This window comes from Podarcis bocagei, assembly GCF_964188305.1.
Source record: "Podarcis bocagei genome assembly, chromosome: 1".
In the NCBI taxonomy this organism is placed as follows: Eukaryota; Metazoa; Chordata; class Lepidosauria; order Squamata; family Lacertidae; genus Podarcis; species Podarcis bocagei.
Genome location: NC_138125.1, coordinates 42,294,155 through 42,318,628, shown reverse-complemented (window position 1 = coordinate 42,318,628; position 24,474 = coordinate 42,294,155). Strand labels below are relative to the sequence as shown.

At 42.5% G+C, this 24,474-nt stretch overlaps 2 protein-coding genes across 2 annotated transcripts in view; both read left to right on the top strand.

Annotated features, from left to right (window-relative positions):
* The window catches only part of LOC308595004 (formin-1-like), a 179,669-nt gene that overhangs the window by 99,023 nt on the left and 56,172 nt on the right, over nt 1-24,474 (top strand). The gene's annotated exons all lie outside the window — the stretch shown is intronic.
* LOC308594625 (formin-like) overlaps nt 1-24,474 on the top strand; it is a 112,767-nt gene that overhangs the window by 49,168 nt on the left and 39,125 nt on the right. Inside the window, exons 6-12 of the mRNA XM_081207960.1 lie at nt 796-883; nt 9,205-9,266; nt 11,841-11,929; nt 13,677-13,806; nt 14,316-14,462; nt 19,718-19,777; nt 20,593-20,713. Coding sequence (XP_081064086.1) covers nt 796-883; nt 9,205-9,266; nt 11,841-11,929; nt 13,677-13,806; nt 14,316-14,462; nt 19,718-19,777; nt 20,593-20,713 — 697 coding nt within the window. The remainder of the gene's footprint in view (nt 1-795; nt 884-9,204; nt 9,267-11,840; nt 11,930-13,676; nt 13,807-14,315; nt 14,463-19,717; nt 19,778-20,592; nt 20,714-24,474) is intronic.

The window sequence follows — 24,474 nt, the reverse complement described above, 5'->3', positions numbered from 1 at the left end:
TCATGTGATAGACAACAATCCCATGACTGCAATCACGGAGCAGGCATCTTAACAGTATAGGCCCTGCACATCTGAATCTGTCAGGGCCAGCCCTACCATTATGCAGAGTGAGGCATTCGTCTCAGGCAGCAGATGCTGGGAGGTGAGAGATGTTGGCTAAGTGTCGAAGAGCAGAATTGTGTGTGCCACACAACATGCCCTGTGCCTCCTAAGAGAGCTAGCCACCCTTAGCTGTAGCAGAGGACACTGTCCTTTTGCCAACATCAAAGTAAGATTCAACTGCCAACATAGTTGCTTTCTGTATGTGAAACAGGAGGAGGTGCCATTTTGTCTTTCACTCTGAAGCAACAAAATGTATTGGGTCATCCCTAATCCAAGTCAGAAATCTAAGTAGAAGAGTTAAGCACACTCCCTTAAAATTGGTGGCAGATAAAGGTGAATTTTTTTATTGGAATGTATACATAGATTTTATTTTCCCATTCTATAGGCAGATACATAGTGCCATAAAAATGAATTAGAAATAATTCTAGGTTACTTATTTTCTGGATTTCAATAATGGTTGTAAAGCTCTCATTACTGTTGGATTCACAGAACTGTGTGTAAGCTTTCCCCCCTCACAGCAATGTGACTTTCCATATTATCATCTATTCCTGGCATACAGTTTTTTAAAAAAGAAAATACCATGAAAGATGAAGGGGGAAGGAAGTCACATTTAAGTCACTTTTTAAAAAGTGTTGGCTTGTTGTTTCACATTTATTTGGACATTTAAGTATGACCAACTATTTTTATTTCCAGATTATCAAACTGTTGGATGGAAAGAGATCTCAAACTGTAGGAATTTTGATTTCCAGTTTACATTTGGAGATGAAGGACATACAACAAGGTGAGTGTTGCTTGCATCTTGAAAGGAACCTTGTGCATGGAGATGTTTTCAGAAGTTAATAATAATAAAATAACCTTCAGATGCATATTTTACATCACACATTCTATAGCTGTGCGTCCCTCTTGTTCAGCATCATGTTTTGCACAGGAACCAGCCAGATTCTTCCAGGAAACATGAAATAGGCAGTAACTTTTCCTTCTGCCTGCTTCCCACCCCTGCAATTGGAATTCATAGGCACACCGGCTCTGAACTGGAAGTTCCACTTAGCAGCCCTAGCATTCAGCTGTTACTACACCATAACTGCCACTTACTCCTCTAGTCCACTTTAAAATCTAAGCTAGTGATCATTGATCCTACAGCAATGAATTTCACAAATTGATTATGTGTGAAGAAGTTGGGGGGGGGGAGTTGTATGTTCTCAGTCCGCTGCCAATCAATTCCATTAAGGGGTCTCAAATTGTAGTGCTATGAGAAAAGGAGAATAATGCTGTCTAGTCTGACTTTTCCTATACAGTGGTGCCTCGCAAGACGAAAAGAATCCGTTCTGTGATCCTCTTCGTCTAGCGGTTTTTTCGTCTTGCGAAGCAAGACCATTGACGGATTAGCGCTATTAGCGCTATTAGCGGCTTTTAGCGGCTTATCTGCTGATTGGATCAGCTGATAAGCGGCTTAGCGGCTTAAAAAAAGGGGGGAAGGGGGAAAAAACCAGCAGGAACTCGCAAGACATTGGCGTCTTGCGAAGCAAGCCCATAGGAAATTCGTTTTGCGAAGCACCTCCAAAACGGAAAACTCTTTCGTCTAGCGAGTTTTCCGTCTTGCGAGGCATTCGTCTTGCAGGGCACCACTGTACATAGAATCATAAAATTGTAGCATTGGGAGACATCCTAGGGATCATCTAGTCCATCCCCCCTGCAATGAAAGAATCTCAACATGCTGTTTCCCCATCCAATCTGAAACCATAGCAGTTTTATTGCTGCCCCACGAGGACCGCTATACCATGCATAACACTATAAATATCTGCCTTAGTTGCCATTTTTCTTAAATTCCTAAACATGCCTAGCCTTTTCTCATAAGAAAGACGTAAATTATTTCACACATTTGTATAATCGCTTGCTTGAGAGAGAGTAGGCACTCCTGTCCTAGGAATTGGCTGTGTTACACCTAAAGTGGCTGTCTTGTAGAGATATCTAGTTTCAACCCTCTTGCAGTATTCCTTCCTATGAAGGAGCAGCAAAGCAGCAAGCTCATCGGCCAATCAACAAATTAATTTTTTCAGTTTTCTGATTTTAAGATGTCATTTGAGTAGTAATTGGTGTGCTAGGACTGGGAGGGATGGGATTACAGCTTACCAGAGCATAGTAACAATCATCATCATCATCATCATCATCATCATCATCATCATCTCTAGTCTTGGCAGCCAATGTCTGCTCATGAGAGGTGAGACAGAGACAATTGTATCCCCTGTTGCTGGCACGTGTTAGGATAGATGTAGAGTGCGTCAAGGTAGTGACAGCAAGGTCAGGTGTGCATGCACCTGTCCCAGCATATTGTTTCATAGGACCACTGACCCACAACCCCTCCCCAAATGCAGAGATAAGCTGTTACTGTATGTAATTCCAATGTCGTCAACTGATGACAGAAAAATAGAAAATTAGAATGAAAGGTTGGGTCCAGAGATAGATGGTTGGAATTCTACTCATGCAACCGGGGTTCTCCTGGTTCACGACTCAGCTGCTGCCCCTGAAGACTGAGGGAACATTTAGTACAGAGTGTAATGGGACTGGAGCAGGGAGGGGGGCTGCAACCGAATGGGGAACTTCTGCAAAGACATGTCTGGATCCAAGCCATAGTGCCTGAAGAAATTATTTTTAAATAACCTCTGAGCTTGCATCAACGTGACACTCTTTCTGCTCCGAAAACCTATCGCATCCGCAGATGTCCATGCAAAACTAGGGAGAAGATAAAAGAGAAGCAATAGGAAGACAATGTAATGCTATCTCAGGGTGGTGTAGGATTTTTGCCTTGAGAGATTTCCACCTTCGGTTGTGTCTAAGCCCAGTAACTGACATACTTGGCAGTTTTCATGTTGTCTAGCAATGGCAGTATGTGTAGCTCTGTACATCTGGCACACATATGGTTTGGTTTGCATTTGATTACTAGCCAACAAATTGAGGACCGCCACATTTGTGGGAGGAATCATCCACAGATGTTTCTTAGGAGAGGGTGACATTTTCTATTCCTGAAAAAGGTAGAACGGCGCTATCGCTGCTGGACAAAAGACAACAATATTAAGCACAGAGAATGGTTTTGTCGCCTTGTGGTGTAGTTCGAGCTCTCCGTTGGAAGAAAATCAAAACCTTTCTGTGCCAGATTAAAATAGGGGATGTGTCTCATAAAAAGCAAATATATATTAGCATGTCATTTCTTCTTTCTAGGCTGGGCATTCCCAGACCTCTGTCTCCTCAACACCATTATTGGCTGGAATCAAAGTGCTTTTCACTACTTATATATCTTTGTGGACATACAGAATGACCTTGTAGGTCTCCTTCTTGGAAAATAATTGATACCTATAGGAAATCCCAAAATGCTGCTTAGAAGTATTTGCAAATTTTTAATAAGTGCTCATTCCAAGGACAGCATGGAACATCGGGGGTTTGTCAGGATCCTTTCTTTATTAGGTACCCCATCATTCACTCCCACAGAAGTTCATTTGAGACCCAGGCTATTGGAACTTTCACCTCCTTCGTAGTGTATGAATGTCAGCAGAAGCTTCGTCAGGCTTCTTCCTTCCAGCATGGCTGCTGTGCAGCTACAGCACAAAACAGCACATCGCTGACCAAGGCTGCATACACACACCATACACTTAAAGTATATGCTGGGAATTGTAGCTCTGTGCAGGGTAAACTACAGTTCTAGTGATTCATTGTATGGGGAAATGTGCTTTAAATGTATGGTGTGATCTCAGCCAAAGCCTCTGTTACATTTTATACTGATGGCGTTGGTGAGGGTGCACAGCGAATAATTTCCCTGTAATTTGGCCCAGGCACAACTTTTCCATAGCACTCTTTGCTGTTTAAATAAGGCTCTGTTAGCTGCAGATTACCCAAGAGCTTTGCTGATTTTTGTTCCTAGTGAGAATGGATGTTTGAGAGACTCCCACACCCCCAAATTGAGTGGAAGGTTCTTCAAGCAGTTTCTTCTACGTTAAAGGCATACATAACGTCCTGCAAACAATACCTTTCCTCAAAGCCTTAGCTACAACTCTCTTTCCACAGCCCATCATCTTGCAACCACCCTTTGATGTGCCATGGTTCAAGTAATTCAATAAGCTTTTTAAGAAGGCGAAACAGAAAGCCACATTTTGAAGCCTGCCTTCACATTAGTTGGCAAAGCAATATTTTTAATATAAGAAGGTGCTTTTCACTAAGTGTCATCAGTGACCCATTTAGCCCAGTATTGTGAGTTCTGTCAGAAACATTCAGTGATCTCAAGCAAAGGATTTTCATGACTCTGCGTCCCAAAGTCTTTTATTGGGAGACCAAACTTGGAGAATTGATTCTGGGGTTTCATTCATGCCCTTTGCTGCCTAGCCAATGTAAGAGTTTAACATAATAACAACAATAATTTCACAGTACCACCAAATTATATATGCATTCAAAGTTCTAGAGAGGTCATCTCCTTAGCAATTTGTGGGGGGGGGATGGTAAAGTACTTTTCAACTTTTCTTGTAATAAGTTCATGCAAAGTTTATTCTTTGCCTCATGTCAAATATCTATCCAGTTACAAGGTCAGGAAAACTGGCAGCCGTGAAGACATATATGCATCTCAGTTCTACCCTGTTTAGTGAAACTATTGAGTGAATTTTGTACTGAGAATATTTTCTCTGGCATATGAAAAAGCCCTGGATAATTTGTGATTTTGCTGGTTATGGAAGACACATGAGAAAATCATTCAACAGCTGTATTGCATGAATATGATTGATAAGGAGCTGCTGGTTTTGGTAACAGATTACTGTATGCAGAAGTTAAAAACTATGTCACTTTTATAGTATATAACTTCTCTCTCTCTTTCTCTCTCTCTCTCTCCCTCTGTGTGTGTGTGTGTGTTGTCCATATAATACGGAGCAAGCTCTAATATACAACTCAGAAGTTGGGAAACAATTTCCTTTAAACGTTATTTCCTTTGTTCTGGATAATTTGCAGCATATGGTTTTTGTGAATCTGCCTACGGGCACCAAGCCTGATGTGGTTAGGTTAACATGAGTTGCCCGAGTCTTTTGCTCATGACTTCATGCAGCAGTTGAGCTTTCCTAACCTTCTAAGCCCACTTTTATACCCAGACTGCTTTTCTGCCTCATTAATCTTACAGCATTTTTGCATGACAGTCAAATAGTAGAAGGAGCTTTTTGAGGAGCTTATGCATCTGAAATAAAGAGGCTGGATCTGTTAATTTTTTTTATCAGTGTAGGATTTATCCCATGCCAACAATTAAAAAAAAAATCTGTGTTTGTCTTCAGTACCAGATAGTACTGTAATTCTGGTATATAAAATAGGTAATTTGATAGCCAAAATGGCATAGTGTTTGGAGTGTCAGACCTGAACCTCACCTAAGAGACTAGAGAGAAGCTCCCTGGGTGATCTTGGTCCAGTCACCAACTCTCAGCCTAACCTACCTCACAGGGTTATTGTGAGGATAAAATGTGGAGAGGGAGAACCATATACAGTGGTACCTTGGTTTTCGACCGTCTCCGTTGACGAACATTTCAGTTTATGAACGCCGTAAACCCAGAAGTAAGTGCTTCGGTTTTCAAACACGCCTCGGAAGTCGAACATGCCACGCAGCTTCCGCTGAGTGCAAGATCCTGAGGCGTAGCTGTCGGCTGTTTAGTTTTCAGTTTTCGAACATTTCAGAACTCAAACCGTCTTCCGGAACGGATTACATTCGAAAACTGAGGTACCACTCACTGTACACTATTTTGAGCTTCTTGGAGGAAAGGAAGGAAATGAATGTAGTAAAAATATTATTTTGTGGGAGTAATTACTTAGAATATTTGCTTTTTGGAAGCTGCCAGTCTCTCATGTGAGCAGAATTTCTGCTAGTTAAAGCTTTCTTAATTTAGAGGACTATTTAGACTTAAATCTTTAAGAACTACAAATGCCCACAGCTTTATATACTCTCAAATTGATTATTAGGCTTCCTTAAATCTTGTTCTATCAATACATTGTTCACACTGTTTTGGGGGGGAAGGGGGCGGGAAATGCAGGTATGAAAAAATAGTGAAATTTTAGATATAAAGTGTGTGTGTGTGTGTGTGTGTGTGTGTGTGTGTATGTATGTATGTATACCGGTATATATGCAAAGTTGTTTTTATAGTAAGTTTATTGTCCTGCTGCCGTCTTGTGTAATGCAGTTAGCAAGTATTTTTATGTGCGGCACTTAGGCTGAATGCATGGTGCTGATCTGCTTTTTGTCCTTGCTGACGGTTATTTTATCCTAATGGGCGCAATACTGTGCTAATTATCCTTATGTATATAAATTCTTCTTGTTGTGAGCAGACACCATAGGGCCACATAAAAACGTTTGCCTCAATTTCCCTACAAAAAAGGAGTCCAGAAACCAGACTTGTCCTAGTAACAGATTTTTAAAGGTAGAGGAACCCAATAAAATTACCAGCTCCTCACAGCATGCATCTATTTCCTTTCGACATATTGTGAGGTGTAGCTGAGATATCCTAACCAAACTGACAGTGTAAGAAGGACGGCTCACCAAGATTAAACGTAAAAATGAGGTTTTAGCAGCTGCTTTGGAATCCAGTTTCTAAATGTGTTAGGCTTTGCTGCAATAATCTCACCTTAGTGAATTCAGGCAGGGGCCCTGCAGCCAAATGTTGCAGTCTGGGCTCAGGTAACTGGGGGGGTGGAAAGATAAAAGTTATCATAAAAGACAAGAGTCTCTGTTCTAAACTGGGTCTTATTTCATGTGCACAAAAATATTTTTAGGATAAAGATAATTATCTAATCCTCTTTTTAGGATTTTTTTGGGGATTCTAGTGCTTAAAAGTGTAACTGATCTGCATGCAGGTCAATGGAGCATGAGACTTTCATATGCAATGGAATGTTTGGTGAGGCTTGGGAGGAAGACTGAGGAGGTCATTGAAGTAGCCCCACCTCTGGCCTGAAATGGAACAGCCCATTCCATTACAGGACGGTTGCAAGATACTTTCTCTTATCGCAACTCTGCAGTGGGAGGTGAGACTTGCCAAAGGTCAGGTGGAGGTGGCTTGCAACTCACCCAAAATATGGGGGCCGGGGGAGAGAGGAAGAATCAAGCAGCATTTGATATGTAGGCTGTATGTGTGTCGTTTGAGTGACAAAGGCAGGAGTACGCCGTGCTGGATCTACAAATTTTGCCGGGGAGGGGGCAAAAGTCTGCACTGCGAACATCTCACACTCTGATTAAACTAAACATAAACTTTGACATTAACATTAACATTCACACCTAGGTCAGTTTTGGTCTGACCAATGTATGCATTCCTAGAAGCTCAGTCCAATTTTTTCTGACAGTAACAGCCCTTCAGCAGTGGAATGGACTCCCTCAAAAGGTGGTGGACTCTCTCTTTCATTGAAGGTTTCTAAGCAGAGGTTGTCTGGCTATCTGTCATGGATGCTTTAGCTGAGATTCCTGCATTGCAGGGAATTGGACGCGATGACTCTCAGGGCACCTCCCAATTCTACAATTCTGTGATTCACCTTAATAGAAAGGTGGCTTCTTCCATTTTAAAGGATGCATGAGCAGAGCTGTTCCCTTCATTGAAGTAAATGGGAAACCCTGTTCACAAAGGCACTAGATATATGTTGTTGTTGTTTAGTCGTTTAGTCGTGTCCGACTCTTCGTGACCCCATGGACCAGAGCACACCAGGCACTCCTGTCTTCCACTGCCTCCCACAGTTTGGTCAAACTCATGCTGGTAGCTCCGAGAACACTGTCCAACCATCTCGTCCTCTGACGTCCCCTTCTCCTTGTGCCCTCCATCTTTCCCAACATCAGGGTCTTTTCCACGGAGTAGATATATGTACCGTGTATGCAACTCTGGATCTGAATGCATTGTAGATTTTAAATAAAGTTCAGTAACAATCATTTCCCATGGTTGTTAAGATCTTATATTTGCCATTCATAATATTTACCTTTTCCTAACCACCTTTGTTTCTAAGTTAGGCACAGAATCATAACTGACAAGCAGAATTTTAAAGCATTCTAAATGTCATTGGACCTTTTAATAGAATTAATTAGCCTGCCACGGAGAAAATTTACTAGCCTGCTGGTTAATTTCACAATGTAAAATCATGGGGTTAGAGGTAGGAGGGGGAGCAACCTTATTACTTTTAAATAATTATTTAAAGATGCTTGTCTTGCCTCTCTCAAACATCACAGAAAAAAACAAAACTCAGCAAGAGCTTTTAAACTGTTCAGCTGTGAGTGGTCACTTCTCCTTTTATAGGTAAGGCAATATGTGCAGCAGAAATCAAGATACCAGCTATTAACCTTCAGCAGATGCAGAATCATAGCTGGTAGTCAAAGTTATTAATATTCCTACTGTTTTAATTTAAGCAAACAATTTCTCTTTAAGATGCAAACTGAAATGTTATGCCTGGGATACTTACATTTGTGGGTTTTATAAATAATAATTTGTTTTTGGAATAAATGAAAGCCTTTCATGGGTTTCTGTGATATTACATACAAAAGGCGCTTCCGCAGAGAGATTTTTTGTGGAATTGGTGCTATTCATGCATACAAGTTTTTCATGTCATCCTCATGATGCCATTGCCATCAAAATGCCAACCCTCTTCTTTCTTTTACATTTAATTCGGATTTCCTCTTATTGTAGAAAATGTGATCAGTAAAAATAGCCATAGATGCTGGCATGATGAATTGGTTGCGTCCACTTCTGATTACATGGAATTGAAATATCCCCCACATTACAGTAAAAGCCAATGTGCTAGCAGAAACTCTTTCATACAAGAGCACATTTTGTCTTTTTACACCATTCACTTTACCTGCCACACCATCAGTAGTCTAAAAGAGTCAACTAGTAAACCAAACTCCATAGAAAAAGGTCAATGAAAAATGTCTGCATATAGAGGACAGCAGCCACCTTCTTTCAGTGTCTTAACTCATAGCTATGTGTAAGCCTGCATGGGAGAAACGTTCACATGAAAGCTAACACATTCCCCAGTTTTTTTCTTTGCTGTTTGTGGCAACAGATTAGCCAACAAACCCAGTTGTGACATATTATCTAATTTATGATTTTATATTTTCTACAGCTATACTAAATGTGGATCATTCCATCGTCGACTTAGAAACGCTGGAAGCACTGTATGAGAACGTAAGTATAAAAGGGTCAGTTCCACACTGCTAGTTCACAAATAGAAAGAATTACAAGCCTGGTAGATGAAGGGAATGCAGTGGATGTAGCCTACCTTGATTTCAGCAAGGCATTTGACAAGGTGCCCCATGATATTCTTGTAAAGAAACTGGTAAAATGCGGTCTTGACTATGCTACCACTCAGTGGATTTGTAACTGGCTGACTGACCGATCCCAAAGAGTGCTCATCAATGGTTCCTCTTCATCCTGGAGAAGAGTGACTAGTGGGGTGCCACAGGGTTCTGTCTTGGGCCCGGTCTTATTCAACATTTTTATCAACGACTTGGATGATGGACTCAAGGGCATCCTGATCAAATTTGCAGATGACACCAAACTGGGAGGGGTGGCTAACACCCCAGAGGACAGGATCACACTTCAAAACGACCTTGACAGATTAGAGAACTGGGCCAAAACAAACAAGATGAATTTTAACAGGGAGAAATGTAAAGTATTGCACTTGGGCAAAAAAAATGAGAGGCACAAATACAAGATGGGGGACACCTGGCTTGAGAGCAGTACATGTGAAAAGGATCTAGGAGTCTTGGTTGACCACAAACTTGACATGAGCCAACAGTGTGACGCGGCAGCTAAAAAAGCCAATGCAATTCTGGGCTGCATCAATAGGAGTATAGCATCTAGATCAAGGGAAGTAATAGTGCCACTGTATTCTGCTCTGGTCAGACCTCACCTGGAGTACTGTGTCCAGTTCTGGGCACCACAGTTCAAGAAGGACACTGACAAACTGGAACGTGTCCAGAGGAGGGCAACCAAAATGGTCAAAGGCCTGGAAACGATGCCTTATGATGAACGGCTAAGGGAGCTGGGCATGTTTAGCCTGGAGAAGAGGAGGTTAAGGGGTGATATGATAGCCATGTTCAAATATATAAAAGGATGTCACATAGAGGAGGGAGAAAGGTTGTTTTCTGCTGCTCCAGAGAAGCGGACACGGAGCAATGGATTCAAACTACAAGAAAGAAGATTCCACCTAAACATTCGGAAGAACTTCCTGACAGTAAGAGCTGTTCGACAGTGGAATTTGCTGCCAAGGAGTGTGGTGGAGTCTCCTACTTTGGAGGTCTTTAAGCAGAGGCTTGACAACCATATGTCAGGAGTGCTCTGATGGTGTTTCCTGCTTGGCAGGGGGTTGGACTCGATGGCCCTTGTGGTCTCTTCCAACTCTATGATTCTATGATTCTATGATTCTAAGTGAGCTGTGGGCACATATCCCACCTTCATGTCCCATGTTCTCTTTATCCAAATGCTGTCTTTCTGCAACAGAAATGCAGGTTTCCCCCCATTGTCTTTAGTAATAGATGTCTGGTTGAATCCACCTTGAGATACAGTTCTTGTTTTGTTCAGACATTTCAATATTGTATAGTCCTTCATTTTCGTTTTGCATTCTTTCCTCCGGTAATGCCATACTTGTACAATATTCACATGCAGAGCAAGAGTTGAGGGTTCATATGATGGCTAACATTGCTTGGGAGGAACACAGAGTACATACAGGAGCACCACATGCAGACATCAGTACAACTCCTTCACATGCCAGCCAAAATACACCGGTGGCTGGTTGGCTTCTGTAGGCACTGGTAAAAAGGAGCAGGGCTAGTCTATGAAATTCTGCTCAACCCCCTCTCCTGGCCTTATGTTCTTTCAGTGTTTGAATATATAATTTGAACCCCACTATAATTGGCCCCGCTATAACTGGCACAGGTTAGAATCTTCTGTGGTGCAACCAGGATCAGATAACTATTCTGGAATAGCAGTGGTGCCATTGAGGCCAAATCACTGTTGCTCAGAGTACATCCTGCTCAAGAGACTCCAGATGCACCCACATGTAATTTGACAGTTCCATTGTATCTTGGGAAATGTAGTTCACATAGCAGTGTGTGATTCAGTCAAGCATACATGTGCAAAAGTTTATGCAGCTTCTGAGAACACTGTGACATCCATGACACAGATTGGGCCTCATCGTGTATTTAATAATAATGTGTGTCAGGCTGTGTATATATTACGAGCCTAAAGTGCAGCCAGGTTGTTCTTTTTTCCAATTCAGTCTGTGGCTTATTTGTGGGAAAATGCAACAGAACACAGAATTTCATAAGACACAACAGGATAGATGTGGACTACAGCTAATGTCATGTGTACACTGCTTCCCAAACCAGTGGTGAGAGCACCCAGGATGAAGAGTGAACAAGAATGTGAACAAGAATTAGCTAAGAATTATACTAGCAATTCAAATCTAATTGTTGTCCATGGTATGCTGAATTGTGTCAAGTGAAACAAAATTGCTTCTACATTGAAAATACCTTATTAGGAAAACCTATCCTGTTCATGTTGCGTGTATGGTTCTGTCAGTCTCTGTTTGTAGGTGGGACAGCAGCACCTACCCCTGAATTCTGCCCCTTTCTCCTTGCCACTCCAAGAAGTATTTAGTGATTCCAAAGATGTGGGCATTGAAACACATTGGGTTGTTTTTTTCTCTTGAGGCTAAGAAAACTCATTACTGGTTGTTTTTTTCCATTGGAATTGCAGAGAGCGCAGAAGGATGAACTGGAGAAAATAAAGCAGCATTATGACACTTCAAAAGAAGAAGAAGTGAAGCTTCTTGATAAACCAGAACAGTAAGATGGTCCAGGGGTCCTACCATAGGTTCCTATCATTCAAACAAGTCTTTGGAAAGCAGAACAGTTGGAACAGCACTGCATAGAATAGAATAGAATTGTTCAAAGAAGCTCCCATGTGCCATATTGTGAAATACCCATCCCAACACTAGAAAGCCCATTCTGACGGATGTCCACTTCTGTTGGAAATCTCAAAAGGCCGATATTCCATAAAATTTGGCACTTTATTCTATTGCTGAACTTTTAAAATTAACTTACGCCTACTTTCCTGTCCTTTCCAACCTCCTGCTTCTCTTCCTAGCAAATAACAGTGAACTAATGTTCTAAGCTTCCCACTGGTATTCATTAAATATAGCAGATATGGATTTAAAAACAAATGCACCACTCCAGTAGGCCAAAGGCTCAGAACAGTCTTTGTTTCATACAGTGGCTCCATTCGCACATTCCACTGAGCCAAAGTACGGCTAAGCACAAATATGCAGCTCATGGAGAGGAGATTGCAGCTGGTTTGCTTCTCCCCAGTCCTTTCATCTCAGCCCAGTGTGGTGGTGTTTGAACCTAGGTTCATGGTTCACCTCTCTCCTCCTTAACCACTGGTTGTCACCATGAGATTGGGTTCAGATGACATGCTAAACCCTTATCCACTGTGACACACGTAGGGGGTGGAAGAGAAGTAGGAGAAGTCCTGTTGTGAACACAAGAGTGCAAAATGCATTGTGGTCCTTGTTTCGTTAATCTTTACAAGATCACTGCATTAGGGCTGGCAGAACAATATTACTCTTGATTTCTGTGTTGGGACCGACAGCATAAAGTTGAGTCCCATAGCACTCAATGTGACTTTCTCTCTACAAATTGTGTTTGGAGTGAACCCTAGAAATGGCTGAACTCCTGGGTTCGTATTCAGATCTGGAAGCAATCTGCTCTCTTTGTCAAACAACCGCAGTAGAGCAGTGTTTCCCAACCTTTTTTGGGCAAAGGCACACTTGTTTGATGAAAAAAATCTCGAGGCACACCACCATTACAGCCCCGTGACGTCAGCGCGCAGCGTCACGCCGGGAGGGACGCACGAAAGTGTAAGTTTCAATTTTTTCCCCTCCCCCTTGCCGTGGAACCTCCAAGCTTTGGGGGTGGGGGGGAGGAGGCAGCAAAGCGAGGCAGGAAGGAGAGCGCGGCTTGGCTGGGTGAGCTTTGGCAGGGGCAGGGAATGAGAGCCGCGAGGCGGGTGCTGCGGACGGAGGCGCTGCCCGCCGAGCTCGCAGGCAGCCAGGCAGGCAGACGGCGAGAGCCCCGCGCTGGGCGGCCTCTCCTCGCCGCCGCCGCCCCGCCTCTCGCCGCCCGACTCGCCCGCCTCCCTCCAGGCAACATCTCGCGGCACACCAGGCAACATCTCGCGGCACACTAGTGTGTCGCGGAACAGTGGTTGGGAAACACTGCAGTAGAGCGAGGGGGACACACACAGTTTATATAGAACTGTTCCCGACCAGCAGAGTGCAGTATCTCTCCCTATGTCTCGTTCTTGTTCATGCTCTTTCTCATGTACATTAACTGCAATGTTGAAGTTTTAAGTCTGTCCATTCTCCTTTCATGGTAAATAGCAGCATGCACCATATCTTGTATCATTTAAATCACACAAAAAACTAATTTTATGAAAGGAATTTGACATTATTCGCTGATAAATTGTATTGGATGAATGTAAAATTAGGTAAATAGGGAACTTTTGTGTTATTTTTTCCACCTATTTTTGCAGGTTTCTATATGAGTTATCCCAGATCTCCAATTTCGCAGAACGTGCTCGATGTATAATCTTTCAGTCTGTCTTCAATGAAGGAATAACTGCAGTCCGTCGTAAAGCTGATATTATTAACCGTGTTTCTAAGGTAGTTGTCAGAACCGATTGTAAATTTGTGGTGAAATAATGGATCTGGGCTGGTTCTAAAGCAACTCTACAATAATATGTCTTCAAATAAAGTGGGGGAGGGCGGAGAAGGAAATACAGCAATACAACTCACATTTCATCACCGGAAAATGTATTAATTTACTTTTCATTTCTTATTTAAGACATTTGTGTCCCACCTTTCCTTAAGAAATACAAGATGGCTAACAATGCAAAAGCAATGAAAATATTTTTAGAACAATGGCAGCATAAACGCAGTGGCTTCATTGCACAGATCCAGCTGTGAAAGCATTAAGAAATAATGTTTACCTTTAGGTTTCTGGATTCAAACTTTAATCAGAAATTGAAAAGCTGCTTTTGAAAGATTTCAGTGCAATTCTATTTCATTCTACACCAAAGCATTCATAAGTGTAAAAAGAGGCTAACATTTGAATGGTATGTATGTACTCGTCCTCTGCTTTCCGATATTAAACACTGGCATTCTTCTTTCAGGATTTGCTGGATATAAAAAGTGTGAAAGACATTTTAGGATTGATCCTGGCTTTTGGAAATTACATGAATGGAGGGAACAGGACGCGTGGTCAAGCAGATGGGTTTGGTTTGGAAATACTTCCCAAACTAAAGGATGTTAAAAGTAGAGTAAGTAGTTTTTGGTGGTTTTTTTAATAGAATTTTATTTAAAATTGGCATTTTAAGCAAAGGTCTGCCAAGTGCCAATGTTTCTCTCTTTCTTCCTACAATTCTTTGCTTTTCTTTATGCCTGAGACACAGGCACTGGGATATAGCCTTTCTCCATACAAATTAATGGGTGTTTCTTATTGCTACAGCTTCACCACTACAAGCAGCCATCCCCCAGTAGCAAATGACAAGTGAGTTCTTGAACTCACTGGGGACTTTGCCATTAAAAAAAACAAAAAACAAAAAACAAAAAACCCAGCTCCACAATAACGTATGCACATATTCTTGTCTCCAGAAAATAGATCTCACAGTTTCGGACATGGATTACAACATTCATGAGTGAGATTCACAGGGCATCGCTTCAGAACTTTAAAGAATTGATTCAGAAGCACGACTCATTTGCCGTTTTCCATTCCCAACTTTTATTTATGTAGAAAAAAATATTTTTATACTGCTGCTCATAAAAAGCGTCGGGGTGGTTTACAGCAGTCATACATAAAACCATACAATAAAATTCATATAAAAATTTTATAATCAGATCTCAGCTCACTATTATAGAAAGGTGTGTTCTTTAATTGCCTTCCTTAGCTTGGTGGAATAGAAACACTTTCAGCAGGTGTTTGAAACAGAAAGTGTTGCGGAGTGTTCCGCAGGACTGAAGGCTCGCTCACTGGTGGAGGAAGAGGAGTGGGCCGCCCCTGGCAGCGCAATCCCAGTAGGGTGCCATCGTGGCTGCCCCCCTGCCTGCGCTGGGCGCCATGCCCCTACAGGTGGCGTGCCCCGCCACCAGGACACACACCAGCCCAGACCCCCACTGGCTCTCCGCCCCCCAGTGCCGGAGCATGAAACTCGCCACTGGGCTCGGTTTCTTGTTGTCAAATGAACCTTACCAACTCAGAGAACAACCCAACATTGCTCCTGCAGGCAATCTCAGAGATTGAGCTAGAGTGGAATGGTTCAGGCATCCCCTAAGGCAGTGTTTCCCAACCTTTTTTGGGCAAAGGCACAATTGTTTGAGGAAAAAAATCTCGCGGCACACCACCATTACAGCCCCGTGACGTCAGCGCGCAGCGTCACGCCAGGAGGGACGCACGAAAGTGAAAGTTTTCAATTTTTTCCCTCCCCCTTGCCGGGGAACCTCCAAGCTTTGAGGGTGGGGGGGGGAGGAGGCAGCAAAGCGAGGGACTGAGGGACGGCGGCAGCTGAGGCGGCGGCGCCTGTTGTGGTGGTGGCGTCGATAGCGGGCGGAGGAGGGGGCGGCGGCGGGGCCGAGGTGGCCGGCGGCGGCGGGGGAGGCGGCGGCGGGTGGAGCAGGAGGGCGGCCGAGGCCGGTGAGGGAGTAGGGTTGCCCGGGGCTTGAGGAGCCGTCGCCGGGAGTTGCTGCTGCTGTTGTTGCTGCTGCTGCCCAGACATGCCGGCCTCCTCCTCGTCTGCTTTCTCGCGCTCCTCCCTTTTGCACGCACTGCCCCGCCGCCGCCCCATTGGCTGGGTCCTGTCAGCTGATCCTGTGTGTGTGTGAGGGGAGAATGGAGAGAGAAACCTCGGCACCACCACCGCGGAGCCGCCCCCGGCTCGACGCGGATCCTCGCCGCCGCCGCCTCTCACCGCCCGACTCGCCCGCCTCCCTCCCACGGCACACCAGCCAACTTCTCACGGCACACTAGTGTGCCGCGGAACACCGGTTGGGAAACACTGCCCTAAGGTGCCGTGGACCTGAGTTCTTCTGGGCATTGAAAATTAACACAAGGACTTTGGACCTGGCTTGGTGGTAGATGGGCAACCTGTTCAGATGTTTTAGCAGTGGCATTACATTTTATCCACCAGGTGTCCCCATCAGCAGTTTGACTGCTGAATTCTGCACCAGCTGGAGCTTCTAAACCAAGAGCACCTCCACAAAAAGCCATGTTACAGTAATCCAACCTCAAGCTCACCCATGAATGGACTACCATAGTCAAGCTATCGCTGGCCTGGAATGGGTATAGCTGGCGAATCAGACGAAGCTGTTAAAAGGCATTCCTAGCCTCATTTTGTGCAATGTAGCTATCAATTTCTTACACAAAGGATGCTCTGCTAACCAGTGCTTGTATCCAAAGGTGCATTTCTGCACACATAAAGTATCTCTTGGTCTTGCTCAGCTTCATGCACAAGCAGAACTGCTAGAATGGCAGAGCTCGGGGGGGGAGGAGGAGCACCATCACCTCCTCCAATTCTTGAAGGGTAGTTCGTTAAAGGACTCCGAGGGGCGTCGCCTCGTCCGAAACCTACAGAGGCTAGGGCCTAAAGCGTGCCTCCGAGCGGTAACCCCTTGGGGAGCGCCTAGGGATGTGCCTCTTGGGGGCTCCCCCTGTTGGTGCTTAACCCTTCCCGGTTAGACCGGATAGTCTGTTAGGGCCAATGCCTAAGACCAATACCGCTCTTACCTGTAATCAATAAAGTTGTGGCCATTTCCGCCCATTAACCTAAATACTGGTGTCCGGTGTCTTTATTTACTCCATCTGGGGAGGGGGCGGGAATTGCCACGCAAAAGAAGTACTGAATAATAAAACAGGAGTGCAATTTTATAAGCATCTACTGGCTCAATGGGTCTTACTACCAAATAAGTGAGTATAGGATTGCAGCATTAATCCTAAACATTTGTGGAACTTAGTGGGACTTGCTACTGAACAGACATGCATAGTCAGATGCTGTTGGGAGTCTTAGGTCCATTCTGCGCTGCCGGTTGAATTACCAGTTAGGTTGTGTTGCATGGTTCTTTAAAAAAAATATTTAGAACAAGCAGTTAAGAATTTTGATGCTGCACAATGGTATTAAAATTAAAATGAATACATGGACCCTGAATTTAATACATTCTATTGATGTATTTTGCACAGCGAAATCCTATCTCAGTAGCTTTTGGTATGCTATTCAAAAGCAAATGCACACTTCAAAGGCATTCCATATATAATACAGTTCAATGTCTTTCTCTTTGTGCTATTTAATAATTTCCTGTAACTAGTGATTTCATACCTAAAGCACAGTTTATCCGTCTCCCTAGTTAATCTTCACTGAATTGATTCAGTACCCTGTGTAATAAAGGAACAATGTCAAACAAATAGTGCAAGATAAGAAAAACATTTTATTTTACGTAAAATGCTTTCTTTTGTCTGAATTTGCATTTGTTCACTTAAATGACTGTGTGATATTCACAGGACACTCCACAAATCTATTTGTAATAATCTGTTTGATGCCCTTTTCTTTTGCATTGCATAAGATTGCTCACTATTTCAGACATGTAGATAATGGGCAGATAATGTAAGGCCTGTAGGCTATATAGGGGTTTTTAGTCCCTTTAAAAGGCCAAGTTACACCTGGCAGTAGTGCAGAGGTAAATAGGTCAGAAGGTGAGCATCAGAGCTTTTTTTTCCAGCTGGAACTCAGTTCCGGCACCTCTCAGGTGAGTGTCATTGCCATTATAAGAGATCAAGGGCGGTGATTGTGGTGAGCTCCGAAACCTCTTTTTCTTAAAAAACATAATAGCACTGGTGCATGTGTAGGTTAACCTGTCATAGCCTTATGCTACCAATCCCAGGGGTGGTGTTAGGAGGTGGACCGGGGGCTGAGCCCCAAGTCTCCTGCCTATCTGCATTTTCAGCTTATCTTTAAAACCTGTCTTATGACCCTTCCAGAAAAACCTGCATGCCAGTCCCTTAACTGCTAGTTTAGAACAGTACATTTTTGTATTGGCCTCTGTAGGTTCATTGCCACCTTCCCCAATCTGGTGCTCTCCAAATGTTTTGGACTACAGTTCCCATCCCAGAGAGGAGGGACGAACAGGGATGGTGGGAACTGCAGGCTAAAACTTACGGAAGGCACTAGTGTCCAGTGGGAGTGTATCTGAAGAAGTGTGCATGCACACGAAAGCTCATACCAAGAACTAACTTAGTTGGTCTTTAAGGTGCTACTGGAATGAATTTTTTTATTTTGACTATGGCAGACCAACACGGCTACCTATCTGTAACTGGAAGGCACTAGGTTAAGGAAGGCTGGTCCCGTAAATCTCATAGTAACGTAACATGCCATGTGATTAGGGAGACATAGTATTGTCACCATCCTTCCTCATCTACTCTTCTCTGCTAAGCGAACTGCAGTGACCCTCATGGAGCTGATACATTAGGGATTGGGAGCAACTAGAAGCACCAGTGATTGCTGTCACACTATTGCTGATGCAAAGAAACCAGTTGTTCCTCTTTTTTCTAGGTAAGGCAGGGGTGGAGAACATGTAGTCATCCAGATGTTGCTGGATTCCAAGTCTCATCAGGCCCAGTCAACATGGCAAATAGCTCTGGATGATAAAAGTTACAGGTGTCCAACCACATCTGAAGGGTCACAGATTCTCCACCACTGTTTTAAGGGGGACTAAGAAGTTCAATACTGGAATGAGCAATTAGGCTTAAGGCATTGCTCATTGTCCTGGAGACAGCAACAATTGAACCTTAGTTACTTCAAAAAGCCATTTGCCTTGGTTACTACAAAAAGGTCCCTTGTCTCATTAGAGATATTGAGTAGGCAATTGTCCAGATTGCATGAAATACTGCCCATGATGGTGCCATTGGTCCAGTTGAGATGCACTGCCAGCATGGGAAGTACCTGTATTATTTGACCAGCCCAAATGATGGACAGTTTAGCACATTGCTACAATTTTGCATACTATTTTAAATTGTTGTAAGGAACTTAAAAAAAAAAAAATAGTATACATCTTTGACCTTTAGAAAGGTGCAGTATAAATGTTAGTATAAGTCAATACATTATATGATATGGGGCCCACTATTAGGAATTTTCCAGTCCTGGCAAGGATAAGACCATGGTGGAGTCTGGTGGAAACAGGATAGCCAGGATTGACAGGCAAGGCACTTGTATGCACTCAAAAGCCACAGGTCAGAAAGCAAGTGAGGTCAGAGGCACATCCTTCAGAACCCTGGACAGGTCTGAGGCAAGAGATAACTCGATCTGACCAGGGATGGTTGCTGACTGAACTCTTATTGCCTGAGCACACACAAACCAGGCTCTGCTCCCTTGCTGGAGAACAGAGAGACTCCTGGCACTCCATCTTGGTTGCAACTAAACATAATATACAATTGGAGACAGGTCTTTTTCTGTGTATGTTTGTTTTAAATGGCAGTACTTCTAAAAGTGTTCTCATTACCTCTCTACTGTTTGGAATCTTTCCCCTCTTTTAGGATACTAATATCAGCCTTGTGGACTATGTTGTGATATATTACCTACGCCATTGTGACAAGGTAAATCATTTTGTTGCATTCACTATTTACGGTAAATTGTGTGTTGGTACATTGCTTAAGAGAATGAATAGCCATGATCCAAGGGTTTTGTGATGTTTTGTTCGCAAATAACTTCCCCTTTGAGAAAGAAAACATAGAAGCCCACAGGAACCCCAGTTCAATAGGCAATTCCCACTGTGTATGCCTGTATCTTGGATCATGGGGGGGGGGAATTAAAATAGGTTAATGCAAGTATACAAATGGGATTCAGAATAATCCGGACACAACACAGTTGCCCTTTTTTTTTGGCCAAAGTTATTGAGTCAAAATCCACACTTCTGACATAAGTTTTCTTGGCAGCCATCCTTGTATCACAAGGGTACTCTGTTAGGTACTCTATAAATTAGCTTCTCCCGATTTCCATTTTATTTTATTAAGATTTCAACTTGGTGCCCACCTCCCAGCAGTTTCAACTTGAAAATTGCTTGGCATCCTGTTCTCCATTGTATTTGACAAAGCCATGTGCAGAATTCCAGCTCCAGATATTAAAATTCCATTAGCACATTGCATAGCCTTTCCTCTCTTTTTTGCTGTATTATCTTAGAACAAATTTTAGTGCATAAGCTGCATATATGAGCAACAGTTTATTTTTCCGCTTGAATCTTTAAACTACATAAGAAGAGGGGGAAAGGCTGAATAAATGCTGCACTTACAATCTATTGGTTCTATTTATTTGATCACATTGATAGGTTCACATTTAGGGAACAATGGCTTGTTTTGTCAGAAAATCTTAACACTATTATAGCTACCAGGTTTTTTTTCTTTGTCTTGTTTAGGATGCGGGAACAGAAAGGAGTGTGTTTCCTCTACCAGAACCGCAGGATTTCTTCCAAGCATCGCAAGTTAAGTTTGAAGACCTAATAAAAGACTTGAGAAAACTGAAGAGAGATCTAGAAGGTAAATAAGGACCAGGTACCATTTAAAAATCTACAGCCAATCTTCTGTATGTTATATTGGAAGTAAGTCCCCCTAAAATCTATTAAGCTTCCATAAATTTGCATAAGATTGCAGCCTTACTACTTAACAATTCAAGCTTAGCCATGTCTACTCAGAATTAAGTTGTATTGAATTCAGTACACCCAGGCAAGTGAGGTTGGGATTGCAGCCCATTATTAGTGCTTATTCCTGAAACCAAACTTAAAGGTTATGCTGTTCAGTGGTCTGTCCCAGGAGTAGACTTCTTATTTCAAAGCCAGTGACAAATACTTTTCTTAATATCACATTCAGTTCTTCATTCCCAAAGGAAATCTGCAGGAAATGTGTGAATTCCAAGCAAATTTATTCTAATTTCTCTGGGGGGCTCTGAATTTAACCTTGCAAATGGATGAGCCCAATAACCTGTATACTTGTCTCTATAGTTCAGTAATGTGCAATAATCATGTGAAGGACTGTTCATTGTTCACAGTAATGGAGAATAAAATAAGCAGTTTGGGCACAGTCAAAATAATTGCATGCAAATAGAGATGGTGCTTGCCGATTAAAGAGAAATTCTACTCCTAAAGAACCAAGAAAAGGCCCCTTTTAAAAGGAAGAGTGGTTTGACTGTTTGACAGAAGGAGCTACTCAAGAGGAGGAAGGCCCAGTTGCACACAAATTGTCCTTACTTGTATATGGGCATTTTATTCTCCAGGTATTCCAGGAAAGGAAACAAAGAAGTTCACATCTAGTTCTTTGGCCACAGTGACTCAAACTAAAGTTTCACTGATATTTTAACTAACAGACTAGCAAAATTAAATTATTTGGGCCCATAAACTGAGGGATAAATTTACTCCTTGAAGAATAGGGAATAATCTATATAATAATATTGGTCTTACTGTCCTTAAAATAGAGCTTTCTATGTATATTGAATGAAAGGATTCTGTTAAGGTTAGACAATAAAAGTCTTCACAAAATAATTTATTATTCCAGTTAGACATGGCTGAATTAGCCTATAGTCCCCTTAAAGCAAGTTTCAAAGGTCAGCTGTGGTAAGGAAGTATCAATTGTTATTTATTCATCTTTGGCATACATGAATGCTCTATCTCCTCTCATCTCTTAGCTCTGTAAAACCCTTGGCCTGCCCTCTCTTGTGCTAGTTTGTGCTGAAACGTGATCTGTGTTTGGTCTTCTGTTTTTCCAAATGTGTAGTCCTGGTGCTCTAGATTTCATTCTTGCTGGCCGTGCTTCAAGACTTTGACATGCTTATGATGTCAATGACAGTTACAAAATGAAGGCAGAAAGAAAAGCAGAATGCTGATTTCACTTTTCATCTTTTCCAGCCTGTTTAAACTGAGGAGTTTGTTAGACTCTTTGCTTCTACAGCAGCTGATGATTTCACTAAATATTGGATAGAAGTTATGCAGGCACTTCTCTAGCATACATGCTACTTTGCTTTGCATGGGACATAAAGTTCCATGTGCCTTATCAACCTGAGTGAAGTGCATTTGGTTGAATTCATTTAGTCAAGAGAGCTCTGTGTAGGGGACAGGGGAGAGCAGGCCATTTTCACTAAAGGAAGACATTTTGCCAACCACAAAGAAGATCACAAGTCTAGGCACAAGAGCTGCTCAATGGGAAGCTTCATTTAGCAACTTCTCTAGAGAGAGAGAGACATCATTCCTACAGATTCAGATTCTGGTGTATTCCTACAGATTCAGATTCTGGCATATTCCCATTTCATGGGTTCTACACATTTTGGCAGGGGCGGCACATCCTGTTTCACTGCTTGAGGTGAAACAGGACGTCCTGCCTTGCCAGCTCTACTGCCAGCAGAAAAGTGGCACTGGTGGAGAAGCGGTGTTGGCATTGTGTCGATTTCTGGCAAGATCTCACGTGCTCCACAAGATGCCATGCAGTTTCATTGAGCTCTCACTGCAAATGGTTGCGGATGCTGCCACTGCTTCTCCACTAGGGTGTCTGCAGTGGCTTTGCCTGTGGGGATTCTGCTGCCTGGGGAGGCAGATTCACCCTGCCTGGTGGCTGTGCCAGCCCTGCATTTGGTTGTCCTGCTAGAGGTGTTCCTTGTTTAAATGAAAGAGAAGGTGGTACAGCTGTCAAGTGCCAGGAAGGAAGAAACTTTGTTTGGGGCACCATGCTTATCTGTCAGACCTAAACAACTTAGACAAAACCTCACTGGGATCACTCTTCTCATTAAGTTCTATTGTGTTATTGTTTGAACTGTTGCAGTGCTTCATTTGGTGTTTAGCTGATAGTTCTTTGCTAAGCAATGCCAGGTTGAGGGACTTGTGTTCTGTGCTTCCACTGGTGAAGAGATTGAGTCTGCCCAGAAGAGGTGTCTCGGAGGTGAAGACTGTGCTCTGCTGACCTCCAAAAATGGGAATTCACAGTAAATAAATAAATAAAAGTTTTCCCCCGTATAACATTGTAGAAAATTCTGCATGGAATATTTTAACTGAAGAGCATTTTGTTTTTTAGTACATATACAAAAGATCTGATGAGCATCTGTAGTTTATGGTAGCCATTAAAAACCTGTGGCTGCTGGCAAAATGCGAGTGAAAGCTTAAAGCTGAAACAGATGTGATTTGCAAAAAAAATGTGTTGGAAGAGGCATAAGTCCAGACAAACAAAGTCATTCATATATATGTTATTTGGACAAGATTAAGTTCTCTGTGTTATAGGTATACAGATCCAAAAATAGATGTATGGTGGAACCGTGGAATTGGTTGTTGTGATTTTATTAATGTTTATGAGTTCCCAGATTTGCATGCGATTGGCTTGGGCTATATTAGCTTATTAAATGTTACAGTTCTTGAATTCATTTGGGGGAGCATTCTGAAATGTGGGATCTGTCCTTAGCAATTGGTGTGGACATACAAATAATATTTAATTTTTTAAAAAATAACAAAAGTAGTTTCTGTGAGTAAACAAAGAAAGAAAAGGGGGGAAAGCTGTTACTTTTTCACATCAGAAAAGCAAACAAATTATGATGGAAGAGAAGCAATTTTGCAGTAAGATCTCAGCTATAGTGAGATCTTACTCAAATCTCAAAATGCTGTTAAGAGATTCCTTCTAAATAAAGTAAAATGTAGAAGCTAAGAATCCACATCATCTGTTCACACCAGAGTTAAATGACTCTGCTCTAAGTCTCTAGTTTTAAATTCCAAGACCCTACGGAACCAAGAGTTCAAACACAAACGGGACCACTGGTATTTTTATCCTTTACTTGGGTTTTCTCACTTGAGATTTTAAAGATATAATATCAGCTAATACATAGTCAAACATATTTTAAGGGATAAAGGATAGTATTGTAGATAAAACAACCAAAACCATACATGTAATATATATATATATATATATATATATATGCTTTCGTAGATTTTCACGGGTACAGGAATGCAGGTTTTGGTGTCTTCGGGTGTCTTCCCGTGTAAGAGTTGGGGTGTCTAGGCGACGTTTCGACGAGGTCTCACTCGTCATCTTCAGGCTGGTGCTTTCGGCTTCTTGTTACTAGAACAGAGCAGGATCTCAGTGTTTGAGTTCCTATAAATACTGTTGAGGGGGTGTGGTGTATAGCCTCCAACGTTCTGGGCAGAGAGGAAGTTCCCAGGTTAGTGTGCCTTTTCTTCTTTTGTTCATTAATTACTTGAGGGATATCTTGAGTGATTTCTTGAGAGATATTCTGAGTACCACTTAGGAGGGTCATTAGGTGTGGATTAGTT